Source organism: Peromyscus eremicus, chromosome 23 (genome assembly GCF_949786415.1).
Source record: "Peromyscus eremicus chromosome 23, PerEre_H2_v1, whole genome shotgun sequence".
Classification (NCBI taxonomy): Eukaryota; Metazoa; Chordata; class Mammalia; order Rodentia; family Cricetidae; genus Peromyscus; species Peromyscus eremicus.
In genome coordinates this window covers 27239608-27253063 of record NC_081438.1, presented here as the reverse complement: position 1 = coordinate 27253063, position 13456 = coordinate 27239608, and the positions used below count along the sequence as shown (strand labels likewise).

Here is a 13456-nt window from a genome sequence, read left to right as displayed (position 1 = left end):
AACCGGAATGTTTAATCATCTCCCACACCGTCTTCTTCTACCCCATTTCCATTTCCTGTCACGTAAATGATTATGCCAGAGACCAATCTTTTTTGATAATTTCCTCTCTCATAGGCTACCAATTACTAATCATTACCTAGTTCTTATGATTTTATCTCTAAAATATTATAAAACCACACACTTCTATCTCTGCTTTCATCATCCTAGTCCAAGCTGCCACTACACATCCTGGTAATAGCACTCGGTTATTAATAGGCTTGTCCTCCTCCACACTCCATTCTCTAATGAAGACCATTTTCAAACATTAATTTGAAATTGTTGTTCATCTGGATACAACCCACCAATGGCTTCTCACTGCCCTTGGGATGAAATTCTGACTATACGGTATTTGCCTTTCAAATATTTTATTTATATTTATACATCTGGGTACATATATGTATCTGTATGTTTACACATGAGTGCATGTGCCCATGGAGGCCATAAGAGGGCATCAAATCCCCTACAGCTAGAATTATGGGTGGTTGTGAGCCACCTGACCTAGGTGCTGAGAATCACACTCAGGTCCTCTGTAAGTGCTGAACCATCTCTCTTGTCTATGGTATTTTCTTTTATTGAGTTACCGCCCATCTCTGTTGTGGAATATTATTTTAACTAGGTAAAGATGTGTTACATTTGTTTATGCTGCAAAATATTACTTTAACTGTGTACAAGTGTGTTACTTTTGTTTATGCTGCATTTGTTTAACAATGTAAGGGTGTATGTTTAATTATGTAAAGATGTGTTGCATTTGTTTCACCTTGCCTGCCTAAGGCACATGATTGGTCTCATAAAGAGCTGAAAGGCGAATAGCTAGGCAGGAGAAAGGATAGGCAGGGCTGGTGAGTAGAGAGAATAAATAAGAGGAGGAATCTAGGCTCAAGAGAGAAAGGCAGAACAAGAGAAGGAGGAGGAGAGAACGAGGGAGGTACCCAAGGCCAGACAGGCAGCTGCCAGCCAGAAAACATGAGAAGCAGTGAAAGTAAGATAAACAAAAAGAAAGTAAAAAGCCCCAAGGCAAAAGATAGATAAAGAGAAACAGGTTAATTCAAGTTAAAAGAGCTAGCCAGAAATGAGCCTAAGGTAGGCTGAGCTTTCAAAACTAATAATAAGCTTCTGTGTCAATGATTTGAGAGCTGGTTGGTAGCCCAAAAGAAAAAGCCTGGTACAATTTTGTTTTTATTTATTGAGTTATTGCCTATCTCTTTCCATGTTTCTGAAGCCGCTCCCTGTGCCTCCTCCCCTGATCACAGAACACAGATACTCAGAATATACCAAATTGTCTTATCGTACCTAAAACTTGCTCCTACCCTCCACTTAGATAACTTCTAGTCAGTTTTCAGGTTTTAGCTGAAACAGTCTCCATAGGAATGCACTCCTTGGCTGGCCTAACCTTACTTAGGGCTCCACTGTTTCCTTTCATGACATGATGTTCTTTTTCCTCACCACATTTATTACAGATTGTATTTATGATAGTCAGTCCCTTTCTACATCCTATACCAGGAGAGCTCTCCTCTCCTTGGCAACTAGAAAAAAACAGAAAAAAAAATGATTCATTGACAAGCTTCTTAGTTCTCCTTTTGAGAAATAATCTAATTAGATCTTCCCTTTGGGTGATTAAGCCCTAAACAAGCTGATCAAGAGATCACACTTCCAGCTCCTCCTTTATCATGTAATTGTATTAAGTCCAGGCTTACTACCAAGCTGGTGCTTGCAAAGTCTTTCTAGAGTGTCTCTCCAAGAATATATAAACCAATGTATGCTTTTACGATAAAAAGTTATGTAAATATATGGATGAGGAGATGACTCAGTCAGTAAAGTACTTTTCATTACAAGTCCTGAGTTCAATCTCCAGAACCCATGTAAAAAGAAGATGAGCACAGGCTAATGAGACAGCTCAGCGGTTAAGGGAACCTGCCACCAAGCCTGATGATCTAAGTTGATCCCTGAGTCCCATATGGTAGAAAGAGAGAACCAACTCTTGCAAGTTGTCTGTGACCTCCACACATGTCAGGAACATGTACACGTACACACACACACACACACACACACACACACACACATAAATTAAACTAACTTAAAAGGTTTTTTTAATTCTTGGAACAGGGGCAAATACTTGTAATCAGCACTGGGGAGATGGGGACCGGTGGATTCCTAGGGCTCACTGGCCTGCCAACCTAAGCTAATGAGAGCCCGTCTCAAAAACAAATGACAGATAGTTCCTGAGGACCAACAGCTGAGGTTGCCTCTGGCCTACACACACATATGAATGTGCATGTACTTGCACAAACATGGACAAATACAACATGAATACATATATATATATGCACACATACACACAAAGAAAAATTTAAACTATGTACATATATGCACATTATCAGACACTAGCTGAATTTTTATTTCATTGGTCCTTATACTTACCATTCTAGGTTGTTGTTTGAAACATGATCTCAATATGTATCTTTGGCTGATCTGGAGCTCACTACATAGACCAGGCTGGCCCCCAACTCTCAGAGATCTGCCTGCCTCTGCCTCCTGAGTGCTAAGATTAAAGACATGGGCCACCACATCCAGCTCGATTTTTTTTTTAGTGTGTCTGAGTCTGTTTTCTTCCAAATTATTACCTATTTTTTTAAAACTTACTAATACATTGTATGATCTATTTTATTTCTTATACCTAATTTCTCAAGGTCATATCATCATTATTTGATACATCTATTATCTATCTGACACATTAAATTGTAGTTTCTACGAAGGAAGGGTTATCAGATTAGCTCATCATCTTTTTTTGTTTTAGAGGGGAGGTTGTTTACTTCATCATTTTGTTTTCTGTTTTGTTTTGAGATATGATTTCTCTGTCTGTGTATCCCTGGCTGTCCTAGAACTCACTTTGTAGACCAGGCTGATCCTCAAATTCACAGAGATCTGCCTGCCTCTGCCTTCTGAGTGCTGAGATTAAAGGTGTGTGCCACCACACCCAGGCCAGTTCATCATTTTTCTTTGATATTTTGTTTTATCTATGTGTGTGTGTGAATGTAGGTACAAGCATGCTGTGGCATGTATGTAAATACAGGCCATGTACATCCACAGCATGTGTGTGGAGGTCAGAAGACAACGTCACCTTCATTTTTCTTTTTTTTTTTGCTTTTTTTTTTTTTTTTTTTTTTTTTGCTTTCTGTATATGCCAGGCTAAGTGGCTATTAAGCCTGCAAAGATTCTGCTGTCTCCACCTCCTATCTCCCTGTGTTTACGTGTGTGTGCTATTGCATCCAGTTCTATGTGAGCTCTGGGGATTTGAACTCAAACCTTCACACTTGTGGAAAACATTTTATCAACTGATCCATCTCCTTGGCCCTTGTTCATCATTTCTTGCACCTATATCAGACACATCATATAAGTCACTAAGAACTACTATGAAAAGAGTAAGTTAGCAAAGTGATTCAGTGGCAGACTGCGTGGTTAGCATATAAAAGGCCTTGGGTTCAATCTCAAACCAAAAAACAGAAGAAAGAAATGAGTTCCTACCTCATCAATCCTAACCTTCATTCCATCAAAGACTTCAGCCTTCAGATGAAGAATAAATTCTCTGGCTCTTCCCAGTCCTATCTCTTCATCCCTCCCTCTATAAATAACTATCCTTTGGCATATAAATATGTTCAACTGCCCGCTTCCATTGGGGCATTGCTTTTATTTGCCCATGTTACTACTGTTGTGTTGTGTTTCCACTTTTCATTGTGATGGTGTTGAAAGGCATGCCCAGGTGTTTGTACAAGCTAGGAAACCGCTCTACCATTGAGCTACCTCCTAACCCTCTCCTTTACAATAAAGTTACACATACAATAAAGGCAGCACATGCCTATAATCTAGCCCTTGGGAGGGAGAGGCAAAAGGATCAGGAATTCAAGGTCATCCTCAACTACACGGTAAGTTCAAGGCTAACCTGGACTACATGAAACACAGTCTCAAAAAAAAAAAAGGTAATTATAAAAAGAAAAATCATACTATAATTTTCACCTCACTCCCTTTTATCGACCATTTTCCCCCTCTTACTTTTCACATCTAAATTAATGGTGGGGGTTGGGGTGTGTTTATGTGTGTATACATGTATACATGTGTACACATGCATGTAGATGATATAGGTCAAGAATGAATGTCTTTTTTTAATAGCTTCTCCACCTTTGAAATAAGTTTTGAAGCTGGGCATGGTGGCACACACCTTTAATCTCAATCAATCTTTAAACTCAAGAGGCAGAGGCAGGCGGATCTCTGAGTTTGATGTCAACCTGGTCTACAGAGTGAGTTCCAGGACAGCCAGGGCTACACAGAGAAACCCTGTCTCGAAAAAATAAAATAGAAAAAACAAAAATTTGAGATGGTCTCTCACTGCACCTTGACTGTCTGGCCAGTGAGCCCCAGGGACTCTCCTGTCTCACCTCTCCAGGACAAGGACTACAGGAATGTGCCATTATGTGGGTGCTTTTTATGTGGGTGCTAGTGATCTGTCACAGGTCCTCACGCTTGCATGGCAAGCATTTTAACAACTAAGTCATCTTAGTGCCAATTCTTAACCAACTATAGCCTGCCAGTCACCTTGCTCAACTCATACAGCAGCCACAACCGAAACCTTGATAGCTAATTGTGATGTACTTGAACATGTCTAAATCCTCATCCTGACTTCTCTGGGATTGCATCTGACATGGCTGGGTGCTCTCTCTTTCATAAAATTCTCTCCTTGCCTGACGTTGTTACATCACCCTCTCCTAACTGTTCTATTCGCTTTTTTCGCCACACCTTAGTTTTCTTCCTGGACACCATCTAAAGTACCAGGCACAGAGTGTAGACTGTGTGAATAAATAACCAAACAGATGAAATCTTTCTCTTTCTTCCTCTTTCCATATCTTCTCAGAAGCAACTGTGAAAGATAAATTATATTATCTGTGGTTTCCTTTAACATCCTAGTCACTGCATATCTCCTCCATCTTGAATTTTCAGCCCAAGTTTTTCCACACTCAGCTGAGCTCACCAAAACCACCTTCTTCTTCTTTCTGCTGGCCCCGGATCTGAGAATGATCCTGAATCATTGTCTTCTGTTTGTCTTTCAGACTGCACTCATGTCCATCTTGGATTTTCTCATCTTCTGGGAAAAAAAAACAAGACATTGTGACAGGATCTCTGTAGGCAATAAAAAATAGTGACAGAATCACCAGAAAGTTCTAAGCCTGGGGCAGAAAAATCTTAGCCTAACACTATCCCATCCTCTAATTTCTTGAATAAGTATTTGAACCAGGTTTCAAGGACAACTGACTTGGGCAGGCAAGATGGCCATCCCCAGAAGCCACAGTGAAAGGAGAGAACTGACTCGCAAAAATTGTTCTCTGACCTCCACACATACACCACGGTATGTGCATGCCCTCCACTGATAATAAATAATATTATTTAAATGTAAAAAGGGTATCTGGGAGCTAGAGAGAGGACCCTAGTTTGGCTCTAGGCCCCACTTTGGGCAACTTACAACCACCTGTAACTCCAGCTGCAGGGGATCCAACATCCTCTTCTGGTTTCTATACATACCCACATACACATGGTATACACTCACACAGACACGCATACATACACATAAATAGAAAATCTTTTTTAGAGTCCATATAATGATACTTACCAGCTTTCTTCTTTCTTTTGCTTGAAAAAAGTCTGTTGAATTTCTTCTTAGAGGGTTCAGTAACTGGCTGGCCTGGCTTAGATGTCCTTGTCTCAGAGCTCACTTCCTCTTCCAGAGAAGATGCAATCTCTGGAGTATCAGGTACTATTACCTTCTCCCTGAGAATGATATTGTTCAAATTAAAAGCTTTCAGAGAGACACTTGCAATGCCAATCCTTTGAAAGGGTCCAGGGGTTAAAAGGAAACAGGAATTCTAGACTTGAATAGGGAAATGTAACTCAGTGATCCAGCACATACTTAGCATGCACTAGGAACTGGGTTCAATTCCCAAAAGACACACGCAACTCCCAGGCCTCCTAAGGTCTCCTGAGGTCATTTTATCCAACTCCTTGCCTGTTTCCTTCCTAACTCTAACAGGCATCTTTCCTGAGCCAAGAGAAATCAATGTAAGTATAATAGATGACTAAATAGACAGACTGGAAGACGGGTCACAGTTTACCCATGTCACCTCCACCCTGTGTTCAACTTGTCCCTCTGGGATAAACTTACCCATCAGCATTTTCATTATCTGCTGAAGGAGCAATTCCTGGTTCTCTGTCTGATTTGGTAGGTATTATGGGTTGGGCACAGGAAGTCTCTGCAAAATTAAGGCCAGACTCCAACCCTTCCAAAACGAAGCGTTACAAGCAGAGAAAACACAAAGGAAAACAAATGCTCTAGTATCTCAACCACAGCATTCCATTCACATATCTTACCTCTGTGCTTAGAAGAGTCTACCTTTGGTATTTTGTCACAGGATAGAACTTGAAATCATTAAAATTCAAGAGAAACTAAAATCCTTATCTTTCTGCAAGCCTTTCCATATTGATCAGCCTCATTCCAGGGCAGCTATGTAATAATTTTATTGTATACATGTACTATATTTTATCTTATTTTTACTCAAACTCCTATACGACAGCACTTTTTATTCTAAAAAACAAACCAAGGGCTGGGGAAATAGTTCAGTTGACAAAGTGTTTGCCTTACAAGTATGAGGACCTGAGTTCAATCCTCTTAACCCATGAAAATCAAAACAAATCAAGTGTGGTGGCATGCACTTGTAATCCCAGCACTGAGGAGACTGGGACAGGCAGATTCCTAAGATTCCTAGCAGCCTATACTAGAGGAATTGGCTGGGCCCCAGGCTTGTGATGACACTGTCTCAAAAACAAGGTAGAGCCTGAAAAATGACAACTAAGGTTGACTTCCTGCCTCAATCCACACGAGCTGACACATGCATCCATACGTGCACCTATATACGTTAGCATAGACACATACAAACTTGTGCATATACTTAAACACAGAGACATTAAATAAATAGTAATAAAAACCAAATCCCTAAAAAGAATCAAACCAGTATTACAGATATGGGCCAGCAAGATGGCTCAGCAGGTAGGGGCACTTGCCACCAAGCCTGATAACCCCAGCTCAATCCCCAGGACCCACATAGTACAAAGAGAGAAGCTATGCCTACAAGCTCTCCTCTCACCTGTACACACAAACCAAAGGCATGCATGCTCACTCACACACACACTAAAAAATAAATAATAAAATGTAATTTAAATATACATGCACATAAAGTACATTCTCCAAATCTGGGGAAACTATCTTTTCTAAGTAGATTGCAAACATATATGAGTAAATTAACTCAGGTGAGGCCATGTGGATCTGAAGTAGTATCACCTACTTTTCCAAAAGAGTTTTCTTTCACCTTTCTCTTACATGATTTAGCACAGGCCTATTGACATTAATTGAAATCACATTATTGAAATTAAATATTTCAAGTATCATTTAAGATTTTCTCAGGAAGGCAGGAGAGAAAGAAGCTGTCGACTTATACTACCCCTAGGATGATGGTCACTCTGCCTAACGGAAGGAAGCCTTTTCTCTTCACACCAGGCCATACCCAAGCACTCCTGCAGGGATTTCTGCAGTACACTCTGGAAAATCTCCTCAAATTCTGCGTTGGTAAGAGTTGGTTTTTCCTGCAGAGACTGGGGAAAAGAAGGAAAATTGCTTGTCTTTTCAGTTTCTCACCTCTGACCAGTCAGGGAAGCCTTGTTTACACAGAGCAGCAGATGAAAACAACCATAAGTATCAAGTCAACGGCATCAACAAACTACCCAGATCTCCTGGGGACAAGAGAGCTGGTGAAAAGGAAACTCTTCAGCGTCTCTGCGAATTTCTGCTGGAGTCTTTATCCCACTTGTCCCATTATTTCTAGCTAAACACTTTCATCAAAACATGTTTGACATTGCAGCATGGTGGCACACATCTGTAATCTCAACACTAGGGAGACAGAGGCAGAAGAATCAGGAATTCAAGGCCAGCCCTGGCTACATGGCAAGTTCATGGCCACCTTGAGCTACATGAGACTCCATCTCAAAAAACTAAAAACATGTTGGCTTCTTTAAGAAGAAACTGGAAATTTTTTTAATGAATAAAAAATGAATTTTTTAATGAATAATATTGAAAAAACAGGAGATGGCTCAGAGGTTAAGAGCACTAGCTGCTCTTCCAGAGGTCCTGAGTTCAATTACCAGCAATTACATGGCGAGTCACAACCATCTGTAATTTGATTTGGTGCCCTCTTCTGGCACCAAGTAGGAAGAACACTGTATACATAATAAATAAACAAATCTTTTTTTTTTTTCTTTCTTTTTTTTTTTTTTTTTTCTTTTTTCTGGAGCTGAGGATCGAACCCAGGACCTTGCACTTGCTAGGCAAGCGCTCTACCACTGAGCTAAATCCCCAATCCAAACAAATCTTTAAAAAAGATAAACATTGAAAAAGCTGTGTATAATGGCTTACATCTTAATTTCAACACTTGGGAAGCTGAGACAGGAGAATTACCATTGGTTCCAGGCCAGCCTGGGGCTACAAAACAAGATCCAAGCCAGGCTACAAGACCCTGTTTCAAAACCAAGTGTTTTTTATAAGATGAAGGCCAGACAGTGGTGGCGCACACCTTTAATCCCAGCACTCAGGAGGCAGAGGCAGGTGGATCTCTGAGATCGAGGCCAGCCTGGTCTACAGAGGGAGTTTTAGGACAGCCAGGGCTACACAGAGAAACCCTGTCTTGAAAAACAAAATACAACAAACAAACAAATAGCCAAAAAGAAAAGAAAATGAGATGAACAATGGCAGAACAAGCCCACAACCCCGGGTACTCGGGAAGGAAGCAGAAGTGAAAGGGCTGCAGTTCCAAGAGCAGCCTGGGAAACAGAAAGACCCCGTCTCAAAATTAGAAACAACACAGGTGTGGTGGTGCACACCTTCTATCCCAGCAGTCAGGAGGCGGAGATAAGCAGATTTCTGTGAGTTTGAGTCTAGCCTGGTCTACATAAGAAGTTCCAGGCCAGCCGGGGCTAAAAGACCTAGGAATGAAAGAATAGCTCAGTAGTACGATGCTTGCCTAGCATGCATGGGGTCCAGGGCTCATTCCTCAGTAACACCCCCCAACACAAAAGGATTCTGTTTATCTGGCTTATCCGGGAAACAGAGCAGGAGGGACTGTCCCACTGGCGTGTGACACGTACCTTTCCTTTCTTCTCAGCCAGCTTGTCTTGAGCCTTTCGCTTTTTCTCCTGGCCCCCACTTGGACCATGCTCTGTAGCTGTCTTCTGCTCCCTCTTCTTTGAGCTGGCTTTCGGGAGGCTTGGCTTGGCCTCGGCCTCTGGAGAACTGGTCCCCAGGGTCTCCTCCTTCCATGACTTAGGCTGGGGTTTCACGTTATGTGGTTTTTGTGTAGGTGGAGCAAAGGTTTTCTTTGTCCCCTTTTCAGATTCTGAAGGATTAAATGAAATTTAGGAAACTCATGTCAACAGAGACGGCCAAACACTGCCCGTGGAGTAGTCAAGTCAGAATTCGATGGAAGGAGCTTTCAACAAATCCACATCTCTCAGTCCCTCCCTGCACACCCCTTCCCCCTAGCCCTGAGATTATCTTTAAGCAGCTGAGAGTGAGACCCCGAAATTTGTAATTTGACAAGATCAGTTGGTTCTAACATACTCCAAGTTTTGTACCATTAATTCAAAATGATTCATACAAGCATGTAGGAAGGTGAATTATTCAAGTGTGAATTGATTTTTTTTAAAATAGGCTCATTTTAACTTCGTGAGAATAAGCTTTAAAAAAAAAACTATTGAGCATTTAGAAATGACTCAAAGCTTAATCTTCTTTTTTTAAAATCTATTTTTAATTTTAACTGATCAAAATGCACACAGGAATGTCTCTGAACTAAACAAAACACAATAAAATTCCCAAGGCCTAGTCTGATGCCATCTCCTCTATGAAAAGCATACTGAACCCACCAGGTATAAGTGATAATCTATTTCTTCTGGGCATCTATAACACTTTGTACTTCTCTAGTGGCATTCAGCATATTTAACTTCATATTATAAATACTTAAATGCATTTTTCTCCCTGTAAATTCATACATTCTTTGAGCATGGCTGTTTTTTTAAAGATTTATTCATTTTTGTTAATTTATGTGAATTCGTGTGAACTTTGGTATGTGGGTGCCCATGGAGGCCAAAGGGCATCCAGTCCCCTGGAGCTGGAGTTACAGGTAGCTGTAACTGTCTGATGTGGGTGCTGGGAACCACCTCTGAGTCCTCTGGAAGAGCAGCAAGTGCTCTTAACACTAAGCCATCTCTCCGGTCCCAAGCAGGACTGTTTCTAAGTCATATTTATTTTGTTCAATGCAACTAGGAAAATGGCAATTTGAACAAACTGAACAGATAACATGGGTCTAGAATTCCTCTTTGAAGGAAAGAATGAATGGAAGGGAAACGGGAGAGAAATGTATGAAGCAAACGCCTCTCATCCTTGGCTCACCTTCATAATTCTGTAATGTTGCCATCATCCAGTTCAGAAACTACACTTTCCTTGCCTCTGTTAGAAGAAATTATTATACTTTGGTTAGACATCATTTAAACTTCCTTTTTTTCCCTCTTCTGGGATTAGATTTCTTTGTCTGGGACCCAGGACAATAATACTTCCACCTTCTTCACTCCATTCTTACCCTACATCAGTACTGATTATGTGCCTGGGCATTCAGAGAGCTGCAGCTTTGAAGATAAGCAACAATGCTTGGTTTTATGTTTATTCAGTACTGGATATTAAACTTAGGCCTTTGTACATGCTGGCCAGGCAAACACTTCACCACTGAGCTATAGTCCCAGCCCTTTTTTATTTGACACAGGGTCTCCATAAGGTGCTAAGGCTGGCCTTGAATTCTTTTGGAGGCTTTGAACTCACTCTGTAACCCAGGCAAGCTTTGAACTTGTAACCCTCCTGCCTCACTCAACAAAATAACTAGGATTACAGGTCTGAGACACAGGCCTCAGTATTTTGAATGCCTGATATAAGGCAGGCACTTAACTAGATGGACACAGTAGCAGCAGTGATGGAAGCAAAGGTAGTATTGGAGTAGTGGTAGTAGGGCATGGTCAGTGCTGGGAGTGAAAGGCGGCTCTCTTCACAAAGTTCCCCCAAATACTTAGGACACAGATAACTTGGCAATTCTCCAACCTAATTCAGAGGTCCCTATGCAAAAAAAACAAAAAACAAAAAAACAAAAAACTTTGTTTTTCTGTTATTTCAACATTCAAGCCAGAAAAAAAATTCTCAGACTACTGGATTCTGATTGTAGCTCAGAAACATGTGACAACCAGCAAGAGTCCCCTTAGAAGTTAGCATCTTCTATCTTACTCCTCTACACTAAACCCTAGCAATGAAAACATCTTTGATCACCACAGCTCATCCTCAGGAATGGACTCTCAGTTGTCCTACACTAAATTAATGTTTTGTTCTTCCTAGTCACTGACACGTACTGAGCATAGACTAAGTTCTTCTTTACCATTCACGCATCATCGCATTGAACTCTCACAGCAAATCTACGAGATAGACCACAAGGTATGAGGTGCCTTCCGTTAAATCACAGGATGAGTTCAGAAGGCACTGGCCACATTAAGCTAAATGTAAAGTGTTTTTAAATTATCCTCTGACGGCCAGGCGGTGGTGGCGCACGCCTTTAATCCCAGCACTCGGGAGGCAGAGCCAGGCGGATCTCTGTGAGTTCGAGGCCGGCCTGGGCTACCAAGTGAGTTCCAGGAAAGGCGCAAAGCTACACAGAGAAACCCTGTCTCGAAAAACAAAAAAAAAAAAAAAATTATCCTCTGGCATTTCCCCCGCTCCTTTTCATGTATCTGTATGTGCACACACACAGATAATAATTCAGGAGTGCTGTTCTGAAGCAATTACTTTTCTTCTATAGTAAGGAGCATATTTTCATACTGTTTCCATCTTAATTCATCATTGTTAGTCCCCACATACATTTGCTCCATTAAAAAAAAAAAAGGCAAGTGGAAACTGGGAGGAGAAACAATAATTTGATATCTTTTTTCCCTAACTATAATCCTGAATACAAGCTAAAAACAATTGAATAAAAGGTTGCAAAATGAGTATTAATTTGGCCACATATGACAAATATTTCTTCTCCCAACTCCATAATTCCAAAGCAGATCGTGAGAAATCCCTATAAAAAGAGAAAAGGCAGAGTGAAAATGTGTGAACTTGATGTGACATTTGGCTATTTAAAATGCACGCCTACATAACCAGTTATATTCATAAACCAGCTCCAGAAAACACAAAGAACTGATCAAAATGTCTCTGAGGAGCAGTTTTAGGTAGATGCAAGGTGTGTGTATGAAGCTAGCCACTATACTCTACTCTGATGCATTTGCGCGAGCACACACACACAAATTCAAAAACTGAATTGTTTAAATACATAAAAGAATACTTTAAAAAAAAAGAATGCTCTTCACAAACTGCAAACTTTAGAATATTTAGCTTCAAAACCTTATTTTGTGAAGCAGAGGCAGGTGGATCTCTGTGAGTTAGGGGGCAGCCTGGTCTACAAAGTGAGTTCTGGGACAGACGGCTACACAGTGAAATCAGGCCTCAAAATAAAACAAAATAAAAAACCAACTTATTTAAAACTATACAGATCTCCAGGCTAATATGTTTCCGGAGCTCCAACTAACTAGGGAGAATTATAGATCATAGGGCTGGAGAGATGACTCAGTGGTTAAGAATGCTTGTAGCTCTTCCACATCAGGTAGCTCACAGTTGCCTGTTACTCCAGCTCCAGGAAATGGGGCCCTCTTCTGGCCTCTGCAGTCATTACACTCAGAGAAAAAAATACAAATTATGAATTACAGCAGGAAGTGATGTGCGCCTTTAATCCCAGCACTCAGGAGGCAAAGGTGGGCACATCTCTGAATTTTGGGCCAGTCTGGCTACAGAGTGAGTTCCAGGATAGCCAGGGCTACACAGAGAAACTTTGTCTCAAAAAAAAAATTACAGATGAGCCAGGTATGGTAGTACATACTTTAATTATAGCACTTGGAAGGCAGTAGTGGGCAGGTCTCTGTGAGTTCCAGAAAAGCATGGTATGAGTTCCAAGCCAACCAGGGCTACAGAGTATGACCTTGTCGCCGCCCCCCCCCCTCTCTCTCTCACACACACACACACACACACACACACACACACACACACACACAGGGGCGGGGGGAGAAGAAGAGGAGGAGGACAACGACAAGGACGAGAAGGAGGAATAGGAGGGGAGGGGAGGGGAGGGGAGGGGAGGGGAGGGGAGAGGAGAGGAGAGATAGCTCAGCAGTTAAGAGCATTTGTTGATCTTGCAGAGGACTGAGG

The 13456-nt window shown here is 41.2% G+C and overlaps 1 protein-coding gene across 4 annotated transcripts in view; it reads right to left on the bottom strand.

Moving 5' to 3' along the window:
- Zcwpw1 (zinc finger CW-type and PWWP domain containing 1) overlaps positions 1-13456 on the bottom strand; it is a 32994-nt gene that overhangs the window by 15092 nt on the left and 4446 nt on the right. For 2 of the 4 annotated variants that reach the window (XM_059249845.1, XM_059249843.1), the window contains exons 2-7: positions 10574-10630; positions 9274-9521; positions 7641-7728; positions 6245-6332; positions 5696-5853; positions 5060-5173 (exon numbers count right to left, since the gene is read on the bottom strand). In XM_059249845.1, the coding sequence (XP_059105828.1) occupies positions 5060-5173; positions 5696-5853; positions 6245-6332; positions 7641-7728; positions 9274-9521; positions 10574-10601 (724 nt within the window). In that variant the 5' untranslated portion in view covers positions 10602-10630. Of the gene's footprint in view, positions 1-5059; positions 5174-5695; positions 5854-6244; positions 6360-7640; positions 7729-9273; positions 9522-10573; positions 10631-13456 lie in introns of all 4 variants that reach the window. The other 2 variants (XM_059249844.1, XM_059249846.1) reach the window with 2 other exon arrangements.